The sequence below is a fragment of the Piliocolobus tephrosceles genome, chromosome 7 (genome assembly GCF_002776525.5).
Source record: "Piliocolobus tephrosceles isolate RC106 chromosome 7, ASM277652v3, whole genome shotgun sequence".
Lineage (NCBI taxonomy): Eukaryota > Metazoa > Chordata > Mammalia > Primates > Cercopithecidae > Piliocolobus > Piliocolobus tephrosceles.
Genome location: NC_045440.1, coordinates 102,307,380 through 102,330,172, shown reverse-complemented (window position 1 = coordinate 102,330,172; position 22,793 = coordinate 102,307,380). Strand labels below are relative to the sequence as shown.

The 22,793-nt window shown below is 40.5% G+C and overlaps 1 protein-coding gene across 1 annotated transcript in view; it reads right to left on the bottom strand.

The window, feature by feature from the left end:
- Window positions 1-22,793, bottom strand: part of LOC111520886 (sperm-associated antigen 1) — a 78,225-nt gene that overhangs the window by 33,313 nt on the left and 22,119 nt on the right. Inside the window, exons 5-9 of the mRNA XM_023183980.1 lie at window positions 22,551-22,657; window positions 21,856-21,961; window positions 19,340-19,470; window positions 15,065-15,171; window positions 12,284-12,443 (exon numbers count right to left, since the gene is read on the bottom strand). Coding sequence (XP_023039748.1) covers window positions 12,284-12,443; window positions 15,065-15,171; window positions 19,340-19,470; window positions 21,856-21,961; window positions 22,551-22,657 — 611 coding nt within the window. The remainder of the gene's footprint in view (window positions 1-12,283; window positions 12,444-15,064; window positions 15,172-19,339; window positions 19,471-21,855; window positions 21,962-22,550; window positions 22,658-22,793) is intronic.

The window sequence follows — 22,793 nt, the reverse complement described above, 5'->3', positions numbered from 1 at the left end:
TCACTGCCATCCTTCAGGGATGTCCTAGAAAGGGGCTGTAGTGCCACGGCTGCCCACTTTTGGATGGTGCCTGCATATCGTGCAGAACCATCTGTGAACCAGACCCTAGTCTTCTCTTCCTCTGTCAACTGATCACAGGAAACTCCCCAGGAGGCCATCAGTGCAGGCTAGGGGAGAGAAGGCAGGGTGGCAGGAGTGGAGACTATGGGCATTTGAGCCACTTCCTCATGTAACTTATTTGTGCCTTCAGAACTTGCTTGAGCCTGATCACATACAGGCCACTTCCATTTGATGATGGAAGGCTGCTATGTACAACCCACCTGGTAGCTAGATGGGTCAGAAAGCACTCAGTTCATGATAGGCAGTTCAGGTCACATGGTTACTTGATGACCCATAGTCAAATGTTCAGTTTCCACCAAAGCTCAGTAACAGGCCAAGAGCTGTCTCTCAAGAGGAGAGTAGTTACTTGCAGAAGATGGCAGGGCCTTGCTCCAAAATCCTAGAGGCCTCCACTGTGATTCATCTATGGGGGCCTGCCAAAGGCTCCAAACAGCATCCCTATCTGCCACTGACACCTCAAGCACCGCTGGATCTGCTGGGTCATATGGCCCAAGGGGCAGAGCAGCTTGCACAGCAGCCTGGACCTGTGGCAGAGCCTTTTCCTGTTCTCAACCCTGCTCAAAATCGGCCGCCTTTCAGGTCACTTGATAAATGGGCTGGAGTAACATACTCAAATGAGGAATGTGTTGCCTCCAAAATCCAAATAGGCCCACTAGGCGTTGTGTCTCTTTCTTGGTTGTAGGAGGGGCCAAAGGCCCCTTCACCTTGGAAGGAATATCTCAACAGGCCCCAAACCACTGGACCCCTAGAAATTTTACTGAGGTAGAAGGTCCCTGAATTTTAGTCAGATTTATTTCCCATCCTCTTACACACAAATGTCTCACCAATAAGTCCAGTGTGTTTGCTACTTCTTGCTCACTAGATCCAATCAGCATAATGTCATCAATGTAATGGACCAGTGTGATATCCTGCCAAAGCAAAAAGCAATCAAGGCCTCTCTGAATAAGATTATGACACAAAGCCAGAGAGTTGATATACCCCTGAGGTAGGACAGTAAAGGTATATTGCTGGCCTTGCCAGCTGAAGGCAGATTGCTTCTGGTGGACCTTATGAACAAGAATAGAGAAAAAGGCATTTGCCAAGTCAATGGCTGCATACCAGGTACCGGGAGATGTGTTAATTTGCTCAAGCAATGAAACTACATCTGGTACAGCAGCTGCAATTGGAGTCGCCACCACTTGGTTAAGCTTACAATAATCCACTGTCATTCTCCAAGATCCATCTGTCTTCTGCACAGGCCAAATGAGAGAGTTGAATGGGAATGTGGTGGGACTCACCACCCCTGCATCTTTCTTTTTTCTTTCTTTCTTTTTTTTGTGTGACAGAGTCTCGCTTTGTCACCAGGCTGGAGTGCAGTGCCATGATCTCAGCTCACTGCAACCTCTGCCTCCCGGGTTCAAGCAATTCTCCTGCCTCAGCCTCATGAGTAGGTGGGACTACAGGCGTGCGCTGCCATGTCCAGCTAATTTTTTTTTGTATTTTTAGTAGAGACGGGGTTTCACCATGTTGGCCAGGATGGTCTCGATCTCTTGACCTCGTGATCTGCCCGCCTCTGGGATTACAGGCATGAGCCTGTAAAGTTCTGGGATTACAGGCATGAGCCACCGTGCCCAGCCTTATCCCTGCATCTTTCAAGTTCTTGATGGTGGCACTAATCTCTGCAATCCCTCCAGGGATGTAATATTATTTATGAGCTACTATTTTTTCTAGGTAGAGGCAGCTCTAGTGGCTTCCATTTAGCCTTTCCTACCATAACTGCCTTCATCCTACCAGTCAGGGAGCTAATGTGGGGGTTGGGCCAGCTGCTAAGTATGTCTGTGCCAATTATGCATTCTGGCACTGGGGAAATGACCACAGGATGAGTCCAGGGACCCACTGAACCCACTGTAAGTCCTGAGCTAAAACTCCATTAATTACCTGATCTCCATAAGCCCCTACTTTAACTGGAGGACCACAATGATGTTTTGGGTCTCCTGGAATCCATATCAGCTCAGAGGCAGTGTCCAGTAGTCCCTGAAATGACATTTCCCTTTCCCCAGTGCACAGTTCCCCTGGTAAAAGGCCAGAGTTCTCCTTGGGGAAGGATGGGAGAAAGATTCACTGCATAAATTGTTGGTAGTGGGCCGGGCGCAGTGGCTCACGCCTGTAATCCCAGCACTTTGAGAGGCCGAGGCGGGCGGATCACGAGATCAGGAGATCGAGACCATCCTGGCTAACACGGTGAAACCCCATCTCTACTAAAAATACAAAAAATTAGCCAGGCGTGGTGATGGGCATCTGTAGTCCCAGCTACTGGGGAGGCTGAGGCAGGAGAATGGCGTGAACCCGGGAGGCGGAGCTTGCAGTGAGCCAAGATCGCGCCACTGCACTCCAGCCTGGGTGACAGAGCAAGACTCTGTCTCAAAAAAAAAAAAAAAAAAAATTATTGGTACTGTAGTGGGGTCCTACCTCAAGGGGACCCAGCCTCCCCTTCATTCAAGGGGTTCTGGGTTTATAAACTGGCTCAAGTCTGGAAATTAATTGAGAAGCCATGATTCTCTGTTTTTACAATTCAAATTAGTCTTTTGTCCATTTGACCTAGAAGTTTTCTGCTTGTGTAAATTAAATAGGAATGCAGTAGGCTTCCTATCAATTTCACTTCTAGGAACACCACGATGAATTAGCCAATGCCAGAGCGCTACATGAGCCAGACTATTCTGATTGCTGCTTTTGCCTCTACTATCCATTATGGTAGCTACGTCCACCTTACCTTTGACGGTTGAGTGCTGCCACTTGGCCTCCACCACCTTAGGATCCAATTATTCCCACTGTATTTAAATTTTTTTGTTGAGTGACTGCAGTTTCCACTGTTAGATCTGATATACAGAGAAGAGCAATTACACGGCTCTTCAAAGATGCAGGTGTTCCCCTCACAAATCTATTTTACAAGGCATTAATCAAGGGTATATCTTCTGGATCCTCCCAGCTGGGATGAACAGGTCTAACATGACTAATCCACCCCACCATCCCAATCTCCCTAAGCCTTTGGATCCCTTCCTCTACATTAAACCAAGGGAGATGAAGCATTTCTAGCTGGCTCACAGTGAGCCATCTTTTAATTCATAATGCAGCTAACCAAGCAAATAAACTATTATAACCTTTTTTTTTTTTTTTTTAAACACTCCAAGCTGCAACATTAAAAGCAGAGTCCCTACTTCATGGGTCCAAATCAATAAATTCAGCCTGATCCAACTCTATGTTCTTTCCACCATTATCCCACACCCTTAATATCCAGTCCCAGGCCTGTTCTCCAGATTTCCGTTTATATAAATTAGAGAACTCAAACAGTTATTTTTGAGTGTAGTGCACCTCCTTATGGGTCACACTCTCAACCTCGCCTCTAGGGGCTGGCCAGAGGTCAGCCTGGCAACTGCCTCAGGGGAGGCCATCACTGTTGCCTCAGGCAGTGCAGGGTTTATCTCCTCAGACAAAGGTGGAAAGGCTGATGGCAGCATGAATGCGGAGGGGATGTTGCCACTACTGGGTATGGGGAACCTGTTCCTTCTGGCAATAGAAAGGTTCATCAGAGTTTACAAACTCAATGTCCCCAGTTTCATCGAGATCCTCCTATACATCCCCATTCCAAGTTGCAGGGTCCCATTCTTTTCCAATCAATGCCCTTATTTTAACAGTAAACACCTGGCAAGGCTGTGCATGCGCCTTTTGTTGCAGGTCAGTCACTCGCATGATGAGACCTTGTGTCTGTTTTTCCACAATTTCAGCTCTTTCTCCACAGGAGATAAGACTCTCACTCAGGGCAATCTTAGCAGATTTGAGGCTCAGTACCTGTTTCTGAAGCTGGGAGACAGAATCCCTGAGTTCACTTTCTTTCACCACTTTTTCCACTGAACTTAGGAGCAAGCAACCAACCAGCTTCATTATGTTCCTTGGTTCTCCACATATGGTCAAAGGTATTACGTATACAGTGACTAAACTCCTTGCCTCTCATAAGTGGTGAATCAGGAGTGTCAAATGCATTTATTTTGCACAACTCTCTAAACAGTTCACACCAAGGACTATCAGTATTCTCCATATTATTATAAGTAGAGTCCTTAGCATTTTTGGGTCTAATCATATTAAGCAGCCAACTCTAGAAACCCCAAAACCAATGAAAGAACTTCAACCTTAATATTCTGTTCCTCTAGAACCACTCCAGGTACTAAAATATATACTAGTCAGGGTTCTCTAGAGGGACAGAACTAATAGGATATATATACATATGTGTATGTGTGTGTGTGTGTGTGTGTGTGTGTGTGTGTATACGAGTTTATTCAGTATTAACTCACACGATCACCAGCTCCCTCAGTAGGCTGTCTGCAAGATTGAGGAGCAAGGAGAACCAGTCCAAGTCTCGACATTGAAGAACTTGGAGTCTGATGTTTGAGGGCAGGAAGCACCCAGCATCGGAGAAAGATGTGGCTGCTGGGAGGCTAGGCCAGTCTATCCTTTTCATGTTTTTCTGCCTGCTTATATTCACTGGAAGCTGAGTAGATTGTGCCCACCAGGTCTGCTTTCCCCAGCCCACTGGGGTGGATCTGCCTTCCCCAGCCCACTGACTTAAATGTTCATCTCTTTTGGCAATACCCTCACAGACACACCCAGGATCAATAGTTCGTATACTTCAATCCAATCAAGTTAACACTCAGTATTAACCAGCACAAACACCAAGGCTGGAGTGCAGTATCAGGCTCAACATAGCCTTGAACTTCTGGCCTCAGCCTCCCAAATTGCTAGTATTACAGGCATGAGCCACTGCACCAGTCTCACTCTTCTGGATTTCAAAACTTACTAAAAGCTAGAGTAATCAAAACAGTGTGGTATTGGCATAAGGAAAGACACAGAGACCAATGGAAAGGAACTGAGAGTTGATAAATAAACCCATACATCTATGGCCAGTTGATTCTTGACAAGGGTGCCAAGTCTATTCAATAGGAAAAGAACAGTTTTTGTTTTGTTTTGTTTTTTTTTTTTGTTTGCTTTTTTAAATAAATGGTGATGTGACAACTGGATTTCCACATACTAAAGACAAACAAAAACAAAACAGAAAACAAAACTAAGTTGGACGCTGTTTTGGAAAAACTCTGAAACTGTTTTTCCTCTACTCTCACACCACCACAATAATCATCAACATAGAAGACTTCTGTGACCAAATGTGTGAGGGTTTATCCCCATGCACCAAGCAGCGGATACTAGCTGGGCATCTTCCAATTCAGTTCTGATGCTATATGCCTAGAGACAGTGTCAGATTACACAGGATGAGGGCTCAGTCCCCAAGGCCGCCTCCTACATCAAACACCACTTACAAGTCTGGGCCTCCAAAACTTCTCACTAACAGGCTTCAAGCTAGGGTTCCCATGACCCCCGCTCTTTGAGTTCAATTAATTTGCTGGAGCAGCTCACTGAACTCCAGACATGTTTACTGGCTTATTACAAAGGATACTGCAAGGGTTACAGAGGAAGAGGTGCCTAGGGCTAGGCATCTTCCAGGAACTTCCCTGTGTACAGCTATTGGGAAGGAAAATGTTTGAAGTCAGTATTCCTTCTCTCAGGGTATGTGGCAGGACCCTCTCTGGGAGGGTCTTCTGACCCACAATCAGAAAGGCAGGGTAAGATTAGAGTCCTGCCTTGGGGAAAGTGAAAGGAGGTCTGGAGAGATTGTTTCCTGAAGCCTGAGATAGCCAGCATTAGGACAAAAGTCTGTAAGAAGGGCTATTGGAGTTGTATAAGCCAGGAACTATGCCCAAAAACATATATATGTGGATACACACACATACATATGTAATACTATACCATTTACCTCATACTGTATATAAAAATTAAAATGGATCAATAACTCAATAACCTAAATACAAGAGCTACAATCATAAAAATCTTAGACAAACACAGGAGTTGGCCAGGCACAGGGCTCATGTCTGTAATCCCAGCACTTTGGGAGGCTGAGATGGGAGAATGTCTTGAGCCCAGGGGTTCAAGACCACCCTGAGCAACATAATGAGACCCCCGTCTCTACAAAAAATAAAAATGAAAAAATTAGGCAGGGATGGTGCCATGTGTCTGTAGTCCAGGCTACTCAGGAGGCTGAGGTAGGAGGATCACTTGAGCCCAGGAGTTAGAGGCTGCAGTGAGCTATGATTGTGCCACTCTGCACTTCAGTCTGGGCAACAGAGAGAGACCTTTTCTAAAAAAAAGGAAGGAAGGAAGGAAGGGAGGGAGGGAGGGAGGGAGGGAGGGAGGAAGGAAGGAAAGAAGGAAGGAAGGAAGGAAAAGGAAAACACAGGAGTAAATATTTAAACCTTGGATTTGACAATGGATTCTTATATATGATATCAAAAGTAAAAGCAACAAAAGAAAAAATACCTGAAAAAAATGCTTACAACTCAACAATAAAAAGATAAATAACCCAACTAAAGATGGGCAAAGAGGCCGGGCGCAGTGGCTCACGTCTGTAATCCCAGCACTTTGGGAGGTCAAGGCAAGTAGATCACCTGAGATCAGGGGTTCGAGACCAGCCTGGCCAACACGGTGAAACTCCATCTCTACTAAAAATACAAAAAATTAGCCGGGCATGATGGTGGGAGCCTGTAATCCCAGCTACTCGGGAGGTTGCAGTAGGAGAATTGCTTGAACCTGGGAGGCGGAGGTTGCAGTGAGCTGAAATCATGCCACCGGCACCCATTTAGAAATAAAATTCTTAATTCAGAATATTTCACAAAACAAACTTCAGTCCTGCATGGCTTCACTGGCAAATTCTACCAAACATTTAAAACATATATATCAATTCTATGCAATCTCTTGCACAAATAGAGGTAGAGGAAGCACATTCCAACTCATCTTATGAGGTTGGCATTGTCCTGACACCAAAACCAGGTTTTTAAAATGAAAAAGTAAAGAAAAAAGGAATAAAAACTATAGTTCAATATATCTCATATCCAGTATATTAACAGACAACAGAAGAAAACTATATGACCAAAGCAACTGATGCAAAAAAAAAGCATTTAAAAAATCAACATCAATTCAAGATAAAAACTCCCAACCATCTAGAAACAGAAGGCCACTTCATTAAGTTGATACAGGGCATCTATCAAAACCCAACACTTATCATCAAACTTGCTGGTAAGACTAAATGCTTGCCCTCTAAGACTGAAAACAAGACACATATGTTCACTTCAGTGCAATAAAGCAAGAGAGAGAGCAAGAGAGAGAAGAAATGAAAAAATAAAACTCACCTTATTTGCAAACAACATAATTGTCTATGAAGAAAATTCCAAAGAATCTACAAAAGGATCCTAGAACTTATAAGTGAATTAGCCAGATTGTGCTAGATCAACATAGAAAATAATCAATTATATTTCTATATTCTAGTAATGAACAACTGAATTTTCAATTTTATAAAATTTTTAAAAATATGACTTACAATAACTTCAAAAAGCTAAAATACTGAAGTATAAATCTGTCAAAGCTTGTAAAGTATCTGTATGCTGCAAAACAAAAAACACTAATGGAAGAAATCAAAGAGGACCTAAATAAATGGAGAGACATACCATGTTCATAGATTAGAAAATGCAATGTAGTCACAATGTCATTTCTCCTCCAAAGTGATCTATAAATTCAGTTCCATTTCAATCAAATACCCAGCATGACTTTTTCCCCCTGAGAATGGGAGTCTTGCTGTTACCCATATGGAAGTGCAGTAGCATGATCATGGCTAACTGCAGCCTCAAACTCCCGGGTTCAAGCAATCCTCTTGCCTCAGCCTCCAAGTAGCTAGGACTACAAGCATGCACCACCATGCCTGGCTAATTTTTTTGGATGACTTTTTTTAAATAGAGAAAAACCAATTTTACTCCTTTATATCTGCCATACTATTATTATATTCTATCATAGATAATTATATAATGATATATAGAGGAAAATCCCTTGTATTTTACAATGACTAAAAATACAAGACTTTTTTTTTTTTTTTTTTTTTTACAGTGGCGTGATTTCAGGACACTGCAACCTCTACCTTCTGGGCTCAATCAATTCTTCTGCCTCAGCCTCCTGAGTAGCTGGGACTACAGGAGTGTGCTACACGCCCAGCTAGTTTTTGTATTTTTTGTAGAGACAGGGTTTTGCCATGTTGAACTCCTGCACTCAAGCCATCCACCCACCTTGGCCTCCCAAAGTGCTGGGATTACAGGCGTGAGCCACAGTGCCTGGCCCATACAAAGACTTGTGGTAAAATAGTCACCAAATATAAGTCATTGTTAAGTAATTTCATGTGACAAATAAATATAATTGAATATTAAGAGAAATGGGAGGAATGCAGACCATAAAAAGTAAAATATTCAGAATCTATATCCTAGGGAAAAAAAAGGAAAATATAACAGAAAAAAACTGATTTTAAAACTATGTGTGGCCATGCACGATGGTTTACACCTATAATCCCAGCAATTTGGGGGGTCTAAGGCGGGAGGATGGCTTGAGCCCAGGAGTTTGAGAACAGTCTGGGCAACATAGGGAGACTTCATCTCTACAAATAATTTTAAAAATTAGCCAGGTGTGCTGGCACACACATGCAGTCTCAGTCAGGAGACTGAGGCAGGAGGATTGCCTGAGCCCAGGAGGTCAAGGCTACAGTGAGCCGTGATCTCATCACTACATTCCAGCCTGAGCAGCAGAGTGAAACCCTGTCTCAGAAAAATTAAAATGAAAACTATGTGTGAAGGCAAAGGAACTAGAACAGCCAAACAATTCTGAAAAAGAAAAATAAAGCTGAAAAAAAAATCACACAACCTGATTTTAGACTTAACTGCAAATCTGTGTTAATCAAGACAGTGTGGTATTGACGAAGTGATAGACACATAGGTCAATGGAACAGAATGGAGTCCAGAATTGGATTCTACTAACTGGTTATACAAATGTAATCGTTTACAAAGGTGCATAGGCAATTCAAAGGAGCAAAGATAGCTTTCAAGAAATGGTTTCAGAAAACAGACCAGGTACAGTGGCTTACTTATCTAATCCCAGTGCTTTGGGAGGTTGAGGTAGGAGGATCGCTTGAGCCCAGGAGGTTGAGGCCAGCCTAGGCAACATGGCAAGACCTTGTCTTTACAACAAATAATTTTTGTTCATTTGTTTGCTTTGTTTTGTTTTTGTTTTTGTTTGAGATAGAGTCTCTCTATCACCCAGGCTGGAGTGCAGTGGCGCAATCTTGGCTCACTGCAACCTCCACCTCCCGGGTTCAAACGATTCTCCTGCCTCTGCCTCCCAAGTAGCTAGGACTACAGGCACACGCTAGCATGCCTGGCTAATTTTTGTATTTTTGGTAGAGATGGGGTTTCACCATGTTGGCCAGGCTAGTCTTGAACTCCTGACTTCAGGTGACCCACCCCCTCAGCCTCCCAGAGCGCTGGGATTGCAGGCGTGAGCCACTACACCTGGCCTAAATAATTTTTAAAAACTAGCCAGATATGATGGCACTCAGCTATAGTCCTAGCTGCTTGAGAGCCTGAGGCAGAATCACTTGAGCCCTGGCGGTTGAGGCTGCAGTGAGCTGTGATCACACCTCTGCACTCCAGCCTGAACAACAGAGCAAGACCCTATCTCTGAAAAAGAAAAACTTCTAAGAAAATCTTCATGACTTTGATTTAGGCAAAGTGTTCATAGATATAACATCAAAAGCACAGTCAATTTTAAAAATTGGATAAATTGTACTTCTACAAAATGAAAAACCTTTGCTCTGTAAAAGACTGTTAAAAGAATGAAAAAAGCTACAGACAAAAAAATTTTTCAAATCTCATACATAAGAAAGACCTTTCATCAAGATTATAAAAAGAATTCTCGGGACTTAACAGTAGGGAAACAACAACCCAATTTTTGAAAAGTGGTGGAATAATTTCAAGAGACACTTCACTAAAAGCAATATAGAGATGGTAAGTGAACACATACAAAGATTCTCATCAGGAAAATGCAAATTAAAACTGATGAGAAACCACTATACACCTAATAGAATGGGTAAAAAGGGGAAAAAATGCCAATACCAAATGATGGCAAGGATGAGAAGCATCTAGAACTCTCATATGTTATTAATGGCAATGCAAAATGGTATAGCCACTCTGGAAAACAGTCAGGCAATTTCCAATAAAGTTAAACATATACTTGCCGTATGGACCAGCAGTCCCACTCTTAGGTATTTACTCAGGGGAAATGAAAACATATGTTTACACAAAAACCTGCACATGAGTGTTTATAGCGGTTTTTCCTCATAATTACTGAATGCTGGAAATAACCCAAATGTCCTTGAATAAACGAATGTATAAACTTTGGTACAACTATTAATGGAATGCTACTCAGCAATAAAAAGGAATGAGCCAGTGGTACATGCAGCTACATGAATGAATCTCAGTGACATGCTAAGTGAAGGAAGCTAGACTCAAAACGTGACATACTTTCCAGTTCCATTTATATGACATTCTAGAAAAGGTAAAGCTATAGGAACAGAGAATAGCTGGGGTGAGGGAAGGGTTTCACTGAAAGGACAGCAAGAAGGCCTTTTAGGGTGGTAGAATTGTTCTGTATCCTGACTATGGTGATGGTTACATGAAACCATACATGTATTAGAACTGTATATTCAAAAGGTCCATTTTTACTATATCTAAAATTTTTTAATAATTTTAAAATAATAGGAATTAATATAGCTTATACTTCATCTCGCTTCAGATAAGATTTAAAATTATTTTCTTTAACTGTAAGACATATGGTTAATTATGCAAAGCTAAATATAAACCCTAAGAAGATTTGCTGCCAGATCATATTTACAATCTAGCTAAAAGGCAAGCCTGAATCCTTGAAAAACTGGTTATCTTAATTTCTCCCTTTTGAATCCTTTTTATGTTCTCTCTTCCTTCTCACCTCTCTGATTGTCTTCCTCTTTCTCCCTCCCTCCCTTTCTGTTCCTTTGTCTTTATCCTATCTTAACTGATTGTATTTTAATCTGAAGTGTATACATTACATTATTTTTTGTCATGTAAAAAAATTAAAACTTGTTCTTTATTTTTAAAATGGACTGAACATTTTGTATCTCTCTCAAAATTAGAATATTCTGTCAAATTACTTACAAGTTGATTTTTACTTGTGAATGATTTTCAAAATTGATAATATCTCCCCTCTCCACTGCCCTGCCACTGCCGGTTGCTCAGGTGTTCTCAAGAAAGAGGGAAAAGTTTTTTGTTTTTTGTTTTTTTTTGAGATGGAGTCTCACTCTATTGCTCAGGCTGGAGTACAGTGGCACCATCTTGGCTCACCACAACCTCCACCTCCCTGGTTTAAGCCACTCTCCTGCCTCAGCCTTCCGAGTAGCTGGGATTACAGGTGCGTGCCACCACACCCAGATAATTTTTGTATTTTGAGTAGAGGCAGGGTTTCACCATGTTGGCCAGGCTGGTCTTGAACCTCTGACGTCATGATGCACCCGCCTTGGCCTCCCAAAATGCTGGGATTACAGGTGTGAACCATCACGCCCAGCTGATGGAGAGAAAAGTTTTTATGTCCCTTGTCAAGTGAGGAGGCAAATCTTTCCCCTCAAAGTTGACATAACTTTTGATGTTTTATATTATGAAGATAACGCTTTATCTAGTCTAGATTCTCTTAAAATATTGTATCAAGTGTTAAATTATACTTATTTCTTTTGCATATTTAAAATATTTTTGAGAAACACACATAGCAATTTTCTAGTAATGTATTCATTTTTGGCATATAAATGGGGCTACCCATACTTGTTTTGAAACCAACACATCTGTTTGCAGTCAAGAAGATACATACAAAACAATTATCAAAGAGAGATATTTAAGTTAACTTGCAAATGGTTTGTGTCATATGAACACAGTCATTTACATTTAAAGGTGGTGACCAGGAATTAAACTGAGCACTAGAAAAAGGTGACAGGTTAAGAAGGAAAATGGGTTTGAGAGATTCTGTCAAGCTGTATTAAGAAAAAGATGAGCGAAGCCGGCTTGTGAATTTACAAGGCAAAGCTAGAAAAACTTTGGTAGATTACGAATTTCTGTACAAATAGAAAAATTGAGCCAGCTCATCATATAGAAAGGCAGATTTTTACATAACCTAAATATAAAAGATATTTTACTGTTATCTCCACCGCCATCTTCATGTTTTCTTCCGCTGTCTTTTCCTTCTTCATCTTCAGAGTTTTCTATTTCCTGAATAACCATCCTTTTCCCTTTGGTTTGAGTCTTAGATACAGCTTCAGAATTTTTCAGATCTCTTTCAACCTCTGACAAGGTTTTCTGCAACATAATTACCATATTAAACAAAATATTTTCCTTTAATAATAAATATAACCATTCTTTCAGGTAAAAACATAAAGATGTTGAAAAATGAATACAACTAAGACACGGCTTTTTTGGGGTGGCCTTTGTCTGATTGTAATCATACATGTCCACTGTAAAAAAACAAAAACAAAACAAACAAAAAACCCAGTGTAACAAGTATAAAAAATAAAGAAAAAAGTCACCTAAAATCTTGCCACTCAGATACTACTATTAACATTTTGATAATCTTCTAGATGTTTCTATGCATATATACCCAGAGATGTATAGTTTTACACAAATGAAATCATGCTACATATGCTGTTTGTTTATTTAAAATATAGAGATGAGGTCTCACTAGGTTGCCCAGTCTAGTCTCAAACCTGTGGGATCAAGCAATCCTCTCACCTCAGCCTCCTGAAGTTCTGGGATTACACGTGTGAGCTACCACACCCAGCCCACATTACTGTTTTACAATAATGCTGAAAATTCTGAAATATTTTATGCTGACTCTAATAAAAAATAGATACACCATCCTTTGTTGTATACACAGTTTTCAAGTATTTTCTCCCAATTTGTGGTCTGTGGCTTGTTTTTGTTTTTTGTTTTGTTTGTTGTTGTTTTTGAGACAGGGTTTCCCTCTGCTGCCCCGGCTGGAGTACAGTGGTGCAATCACAGCTCACTGCAGCTTTGACCTCCCTGGCTCAAATTATCCTTCCACCCCCACCTCCTGAGTAGCTGGGACTACAGGCTCACACCACCATGTCTGGCTTTTTAAATTTTTTGTGGAGATGAAGTTCAGCTGTGTTGCCCAGGCTGGTCTTAAACTCCTGGGATCAAGTGATCCTCCTGCCTCAGCCTCCTAAAGTGCTTGGATTACAGGTGTGAGCCACCATGCCCAGCTGTGGCTTGTCTTTCATTCTTTTGTGTTTTCAAAAAAGTAGATGTTCTAAATTTTGATGAAGTCCAATATATCAACTTTTTCTTTTACGGATTGTACTTTTCATGTCTTACATAAGAAATATTTGTCTAAGGTCATAAAGATTTTCTCTTATGTTTTCTTTTAGAAGTTTTATGTTTTATATCTTACATCAAAAAGTATATGATCCATTTTGAATTAATCTTTGCATATTGTTAAGATAAAAATTCATTTGAAACCAGGCACAACGGCTCATGCCTGTAATCCTAGCACTTTGGGAGGTGGTGTGCACCTGTGGTCTCAGTTACACAGGAAACTGAGATGGCAGGATTGCTTGAGCCTAGAAGGTGGAGGCTGCAGTAAGCCATGCTCCCACCACATTACAGTTGAGGCATCAGAGAAAGGCCTTGTCTCAAAAATAAATAAATAAACATAACCATTACAAAAAGGAAATACTAAGCCAGGCCCTAAACCTAAACCTAAAATGTTGACTTGACAAAAGCTGCTGATATTCTAGCAACATTAGCTGCCACTCAGAGACCGTGGGATAGGTAACCCAATAGGTATATGTGGAAACTTAGTAACAATTTCTCCATGGGTTTCTCTTATTTCTGACTATACTGCCAGCAGAGGCACTAAACCACCTTCTTTCTGGATATCTCTAAGGATGTTTGTACTGAGAACAACCTTGGCAAACTGAAATAGTATTCATCTGCAGCGGAGAGGGCAGGTGTGTTGGCTCTCTAGTGTAATAAAGGTGATGCTTCCATATGGAGCAGAGATTGGGCAGGTTTGCTTACACCCCATCATAAAAGAAGGGAGTTTCCTAGAGTTTTGTTTGTTTGAGATGGAGTCTTACTCTGTCGCTGCTGTTGGAGTGCAGTGTTGGCCAGGCTGGTCTCAAACTCCTGACCTCAGGTGATCTGCCTGCCTCAGCCTCCCCAAGTGCTGGGATTACAGGCATGAGTCACTGCACCTGGCTGGTTTCCTAAATTTTTGATTTGTCAGCCACCACATAAATCCACTGAGTGCAATATCCATCTGGGCCACTCTGTGTCATCCCTGTGGGACTTGGGAGCAAGGGGAACTGACATGAACGTGAAGCTCATCTGCTTGGAGTAACAAAGTCTTTGATGTTTGACCCAGGATATCTTGTATCCTCTGGTAGGCCACCTTGTTCATTTGTAAGCAAGGGAAAATCCGTTCTTGACACTTAACCTCTACTCTTTAGGCCTGAATACAGATCCCCTAGATGTATAACTGAGTCAGTCTGCTCAGTCAGGTAGCATATGCTATCGATGATGCTGTGCTTACCATGCTAGTTACAGAGCGAAACGCTCTTCAATGGCCACGGAGTTCACCTCTAATCCTACCTAGGAAGGTACCTTCTATACCACTCCACATGGCTCAGACAAAAACACTGCCTACGACACTATAGGAAAAAGAAAAATTGATATTTGTCTTTCAGAGGAAGGTTTATAGTTTTGAAAAAAAATTTAAGATTCTGCTTTCTTCCACTTCAAATAGATGTTAACGTTTTGGGGTGTCTGGAATATACCTACCTTTTAAAGCTGTGACCTAATCTTCAACATAATTTGTTTGGCAAGATTGATACCACTTTAAAATAAATACAGAAACAGCCAACTACAGAATTAGGTGAGAAATCACTTTCTGCACTTACCTTGGCCAACTCATTATCAGGCTCAACATCCAGTACTTTACTCAAATCTTCTATAGCTTCCTGGAGCTTGTTTTGATGTTTATATGTAGTAGCACGACGCAGAAGAGCTGAAAATTTACCAAAATAAAAGATATGCTTTTTAATATTTGGCATTATGGTTGCAACATATTTTGCAAGTGGAAGAATATGAGCAGCACAGAATACTTCATGATGTAATTACCCAAAGCTCAACTACACCTATTTTCATGTTGATACACACATAGGAGATGACACTGAGGTACATAAGAGAGGCTGCATCAGGCAACTGTCCCCTCTATAACAACCCTCTGGCCCTCTGGCAGCCCCAGGCCCTGCCAGTGTTTCCAAGGACTAAGAGATTTCATACCGCAACCCTTCACAGGCAACACATTGTATTGCAATATCGGAATGATTTTCACTGATAATAATCCTTTCCTTCTTATAATTATGGCGAGTATTATTTTGCCACTTTTTGAAAACATAAAATCCCTTATCAAAATTTAGTATATTGGCTAGGCACAGTGGCTCACGCCTGTAATCCCAACAATTTGGGAGCCTGAGGTGGGCGGATCACTTGAGGCCAGGAGTTCAAGACCAACCTGGCCAACACTGCAAAATCCCATCTCTACTAAAAACACAAAAAACTTTTAGCTGGGCATGGTGGCACACATCTATAATCGCAGCTACTTGGGAGACTGAGGCAGGAGAATTGTTTGAGCCTGGGAGGTGGAGGTTGCAGTGAAGCAAGATTGTGCCACTACACTCCAGCCTGGGTGACGGAGCAAGACTCTGTCTCCAAAAAAAAAAAGTATGTTACTGACCAGCATCTAGCTCAGAATATGGCTCATTAGTGACATCTGTATAGCAATCCCTAAAATGATTAGAAGGAGTTACTTAGCACAGGGAACTGAGAGAATCCTGATGATTAAGTCAGTTAGGTCCAGAAATTAAACACTTTGATAATTTGTATTTGATTTTTTTGGTATGTTTCAATGTATAATTTGATAATTATTTAATACTGACAATGAATGCCTCTCTAGACTCATCATTAACTCTTATATAAGGAGAACTTTGTGTAATATGTCATTACCTTGAAAAAGAATCAAGTTTGGTAATTCTGAAAAGTGGGAATTTTTTTTTTTTTTTTTTTTGAGTCAGTGTCTTGCTCTGTTGCCCATGCTGGAGTGCAGTGGCACAATCTCAGCTCACTGCCTCCGCCTCCCAGGTTCAAGCGATTCTCCTGCCTCAGCCTCCCAAGTAGCTGGGACTACAGGCTCATGCCACCATATCCAGCTAATTTTTTTTGGTATTTTTAGTAGAGACAGGGTTTCACCATGTTAGCCAGGATGGTCTCACTCTCCTGACCTCATGATCTACCTGCCCCGGACTCCCAAAGTGCTGGGATTACAGGCATGAGCCACTGCACCTGGCCGAAAGGTGTGAAATTTTATCTCACATATTTTAATATGCTATTTTAAAACATAATTATAAATTTGACCAATTTGAACTTTAGTCTTAGAATGAGCTATGAACATCTAAATGATAAATCATTTTGTTATAAATTTAATTAAAGTTGTAGCACTGCACTTTAAATATAATTTAGCTATTGCTATTGCTATGCAGATTCCTGAAGAGAATTTCCATGAAGAAATATTCATGACATAATGATTGTCCTTTTTTAAAACTTTTTATCTTGGAATAATTGGATATTTACAGAAAAGTTGCAGAGATAGTACAGAGAGTTCCTGTGTCCCTTAACTCAGCTTTACCTAATGCTAACATCTTCTTTATTTATTTATTTATTTATTTATTTATTTTTGAAACAGAGTCTTGCTCTGTCGCCTAGGCTGAAGTGCAGTGACATGATCTCGGCTCACTACAACTTCTGCCTCCCAGGTTCAAGCAATTCTCCTGCCTCGGCCTCCCAAGAAGCTGGGACTACAGGTGCCCACCACCATATCTAGCTAATTTTTTTTTAAATGTATTATGGGTTTTTTTGAGATGTATTCTCATTCTGTCGCCCAGGCTGGAGTGCAGTGGCGTGATCTCGGCTCACTGCAACCTCCGCCTCCTGGGTTCCAGTGATTCTCCTGCCTCAGCCTTCCAAGTTGCTGGGATTACAGGTGCCTACCACCATGCCCAGCTAATTTTTTGTGTTTTTAGTAGAGATGGGGTTTCGCCACATTGGCCAGGCTGGTCTCGTACTCCTGGCCTCAAATGATCCACCCACCTCAGCCTCCCAAAGTGCTGTGATTACAAGCATGAGCCATTACACCCCTCCTTTTTTTTTTTTTTAATTTTTAGTAGAGATGGAGTTTTGCCATCTTGGCCAGGCTGGTCTCGAATGCCTAACCTCAGGTGATCTGCACATCTCAGCCTCCCAAAGTGCTGGGATTACAGACATGAGCCACTGCACCCGGCCGAGACTTGTTAAAATTAACAGAGTTAATACACGTAAAGTGCTTGGCACAGGGCCTGGCAGAGCAGTGGTATGGGGTTGACAAAACCTTCAGTGGGCTGCTGCCTAAAGCTGGGAGCCCAGTCATACTCTGTGACAGAGACCAGCTTGCATAAAACACAGGCCCAACAGGACTTGATTGGTAAATGGAGGGCAATCCATGACAATGACAGTGGCAGGTGATGCACCAGGCTTCCCCTTAGCACTCCCATGGCTTCTGTCACCTGTACCATGTTTATAGGCAAAAAGGGATACATTCCATGTGAAAAAGTGTTTATATTTATTTGAATCCATAAAAATTTAAAGAAATATAATGTGTCTATTACAATGTATGTCACTCCCTCTTGGAATGACTCTTTCTTGATAACAGAAAAGGAGAATAGAGTCTGATTTGCATACTTCAGGCCTGAACCATGACAAGGTGGTCAGTCACAGGGACAGGGAATCAAAATAGAGTGCAGGTTTGTGGCAGAAAGAGTCATTTTTGGACAAATTTAATTTAGAATTAAGTTATTCAAATTATTAATTTAAAGTGAAAATTAAATTATTTATAGCAAGCTAGGCTTAGTGGCTCATGCCTGTAATCCCAGCACTTTGGGAGGTAGAGGTGGGCAGATCACTTGAGCTCAGGAGTTTGAGACCAGCCTGGGCGACACAGTGATACCCCATCTTTAAAGAAATACAAAAAAAATTAGTCGGGTGTGGTAGCACATGCTTGTAGTCCCAGCTACTTGGGAGGCTGAGGTGAGAGGATCGCTTGAGACTGGGAAGCGGAGGTTGCAGTAAGCTAAGACTGCACCACTGCACAGCAGGCTGGGTGACAGAGTAAGGCCCTATCTCAAAACAAAACAAAACAAAACAAAACAAAACAAAAACAGGCCGGGAGCAGTAGCTCACGCCTGTAATCCCAGCACTTTGGGAGGCCAAGGCAGGTGGATCACCTGAGGTCAGGAGTTTGAGACCAGCCTGGCCAACATGGTGAAACCCCATCTCTCTACTAAAAATACAACAATTATCCAGGCATGCTGGTGCATGCCTGTAGTCCCGGCTACTTAGGAAACTGAGGCAGGAGAACCACTTGAACCCAGGAGGCAGAGGTTGCAGTGAGCCAAGATCACGTCACTGCACTCCAGCCTCGGTGACAGAATGAGACTCTGTCTCAAACAAACAAACAAACAAAATTATATACAGCCACCTAGGTGAAAATATCCACAAAGAAGCTGGGAGAAGGTTCTAGAGGTCCAGTGTGGGCTTATCATTTTATTATATTTATAAATACCAGAAAATCTACATTAAGTTATACTTTTTTTTTTTTTTTTTTGGATAAAGAGAATGTTCAAATGCAAACTTGAGATTTTTTTTTTTTTTTTTTTTTTTTTTTTTTTTGAGATACAGAGTTCTGCTGTGTTGCCTAGGCTGGTCTCAAACTCCTAGACTTAAGCAATCGTCTCACCTCGGCCTCCCGAAATTCTGGGATTATAGGTGTGAGCCACTGTGCCTGGCCGAGATACTTCTCTTTTATTTTATTTTTGTTGTTGGTTTTTTGTTTACTGAGATACTTCTTAAAAATATATATGTATTTTATTAAATCCTCTGGGATTATTAGCTACTTCCGTACAAATAATCAGGGACTTAACTTACAAGTTAAACTTAAAGGCAACTTTGTGAAGTTGGTGATTCACATACAAAAATTTGAGTTTATCTGAAATATTTTTAATGTAAATATTGCAAGTATCTACGAATGGCCTTTATTAATGGGTCCTGCTGTAAATGTAAAAGAATTCTATAATATTTTTTACCCTTTATGTTTCCAGGTTCTAACTCCAAGACCTTTTCACAATCCTGAAAAGCACTATTCCAGTTCTGTAATTTGATTTCTGCTTGAGCTCGATTGTTATAGGCAACTACAGTGGGAAGCGCCGATATGCTCCTAGAAAAGAAACCATTACTGGCAACAAGCAAGCCTAAGGTAAACACAAGAATGTAGAGAAATTCAGCTTAAGTTACACATAAAACAATTATAACCTGTGTATGGGCTGAATTGTATCCACCAACATTCATATGTTGAAGTCCTAAGCCCACAGTATCTCAGAACATGACTGTATTTGGAGATAGGGTCTTTAAAAAGCTAATTAAGGTGAAATGAAGTCATGAGAGGGGGCCCTGATCCCATAAAAGTGGTTTCCTTATAATAAGAAGATATTCGGACATACATGTATGGACAGACTGTAAAGTCACAGGGAGAAGACGGCCACCTAGAAGCCAAGGAGAGAGGCCTTGAAAAAAACAACCCTACTAGCATCTTGATCTCAAACTTCCAACCTCCAGAAGTGTGAGAAAAGAAATTTCTCTTGTTTAAGCCGCTCAGTCTGTGGTACTTTGTTATGGCAACCTTTGCAAACGAATATAGCGTATATTATCAAAAATAATAAAATACAATTCTACAAGCATACTAAATCAATATTTAAACAGACGCTTAAACATCCAGTAAATAGCCTTAAAGTTAACTCAGGCTTTAGAGGCATTATGGGAATTTAAATACTCATAGATCTGGAATCTGAGCTTTAGTTACTGGAATTAAAATGAAGGTAGAAAAAGATAAATACCTATAGATCACCTTAAAAAAAACCGTTGATGTCAGTTAATATCAAATATCAAATACCAAACACATTTTTTGGAGCCAGGCTTGGTGGCTCACCCCTGTAATCTCAGCACTTTGGGAGACCAAGCTGGGAGCATGGCTTGAGGCTAGGGGTTCGAGACTAGCCTGGGCAACATAGTGAGATCCTGTCTCTACAAAAAAAATGCAAGAGAAAATTATCCACGTGTGGTGGCTCACACCTGTAGTCCCAGCTGTTCTCAGGAGGCTGAGGTGGGAGGATCCCTTGAGCCCAGGAGTTTGAGGCTGCAGTGAGCTATGATCATACCACTGCACTCTTGCCTGGATAACAGAGTGAGACCCTGTCTCAAAAAAAAAAAAAAAAAAAAGAATCTGCCTAAGGTCAGAAAGTGGTAGTCTGAATTCCCTTAACCATTATACTATGCTGCTTTAATTCTTCAACTACATGACTCCTCATAAAAGAAGAAAAGAGTTTTGCAACCTGTAATAGACAAGAGACTCTCTGGTATAAATCTACAAGAAAAGAAAGAACAGTTATCAAGACTGATATCCACCTGCCTGAACAGGGGAGGCTGTACTGAATGAATGATCCATCATATATCCTCTTTACCTCATGTCTTCATTTAAACAGTCTGAGAAAACTTCTTTAGAGACATCAACAATATTGAAAAAAAATCTATCTTATTTCCAAAGGTGGAAAAAAGACTGTACAGAGTTTAGGGTTAAGGTGGCATTGGTGATTCTATAAGAATAGTTTATCTGTAACAACATTTTAAAAACTTAGTCTACTTTTCATAGGCTGTTAAGAACTTCAGAAGTTCATATACATACTTACTGAACATCTACTATGAACCAGGTACTTTGTTGGGCCTTGGGGATACAATGATGTAAAAATCCTTGACAAATGGGTTCTGCTCTTACAAATCTTACATTCTAGTTATTATCAAATCACACAAGCTTAAATTATACTTCTGACAAGTGCTACAAAGGAGAGGTAAGACTGCTATAAGAGCCTTTAAATTGGGAGGTGAAGTGGGTGGGGTGGGATGGAGATTTAACCTAGTTTGGAAGGTCAAGTAAGACTTCTCCAAAGAAGTAAGGTGAAGACTAAGACCTGAAGGATAAATCAGAATTAACTAGATAATGGGAGGAGGGAAGAACATTTTTTTTTTCTTAATTTTCTTTTCTCTTTCAAAGGCTAGTCAAGTGAAATGGTGGGAGTGGAGAAGGAACAAGGAAATCTGTATCTGGTTGTGATCAATTAGTTGTAAACACCACTGTACTCAGATCAGCCATGGGAAAAGCATTTTTGATGGTGGACCTAGCATGTGCAAAGGTCCTGTGGTAGGAAGGAGCACCACAAATACTAGAATTAAATCCAGGCAGTCTACAGTAGAACCCAAGTTATTCACTTCTATATCATATGGGCCTTCTGTTGAATTCCTGTCAGACGGCTTCTATTTTCTCTGCAAGATAGGAAGTTAAGTCCTCTGTCAAAAGTAGGAGTGGAGTGGGAGCTTAAAGGTTTGAGAAAAGTATTGAAAAAATAGGAGAAACACAAGTGAATATATGGTAAATCACAAGTACAATACATTGAGAGATTCTGACATAGACTTCCGCTTATTTATGTTTCAACAATTAAAACATTATCATTTTTTAAAAGGCAAGTTTAAACCACAACAAACGTCTGCTCGCCTGGTATAATACATCACTGCTTCTTCATAATCTCCTGAGTTGAAAGCTTCGTTTCCTTTCTCCTTTTCACGAATGGCAAGAAAATCTTTTTCTTTCTCAGTTAGACCTAGAAATAAATGTTATCTGCTATATGTAAACATATAATTTAACAGAATTTTTAAAGTTTAAATCTAAGAATGCTTATTTTAACAGAAGCAGAAGAGAGCAGAAAGATCATAAAATAAACAAAAGAAAATAAAAGGTTCCTTAAGCTTAGTGATGTTTTCTTTTTAAATCATTCACAAGTTTTGAGGATTCAGAATTCTTTTAATGATTGATTTTGTTTTACTTTATAGGTGCCATTCATCTGTTGACTACAAACAAAAACAAATAGACTGCCCCATCTTTTTGTTTTGAAGCAAATAGAAAACAATTTGAAGAATTTGGAGGAAAAAAAGGATTGGAAAAAAAGGAATTACAAACAAATGAATTACAGTAAGAAAAGTAGGTTTATATTTTAAAGTCTTACTACATTTAAAAATTAAGTGGGTAAAAGAGAGAAGCAAATTTGTTGAATGGTCAACTGTCGGAGAAAATCCATAAACTTTTCATGGTAATCTGTGCAGTACTCAAAGACAATGTCTTCTAGATTGACAGTTTTTATTATAATTCAAAAACTTTAAAGACTACTAAATTATTATTTTTTCTCCAATTACCTGCTGTATCTATTCTTGTCTCAATTTTAGACAAGTGTGACTTGTCTATTACCGTCTTTTCTTTGTAATCTTCATCAATTTTCAAACACTCCTTTTCCACGTCAAATCTTAAATGAAAGAACAATAAAAACCAAAAGAAGTTCAATACAGGCAAGAAAACAAATGTATTATAGATATTCTTATATTTGTACAAGTATGCCTTTGGATCCATATTCAAAGATATGCAGTAACTTTATAGTTCAA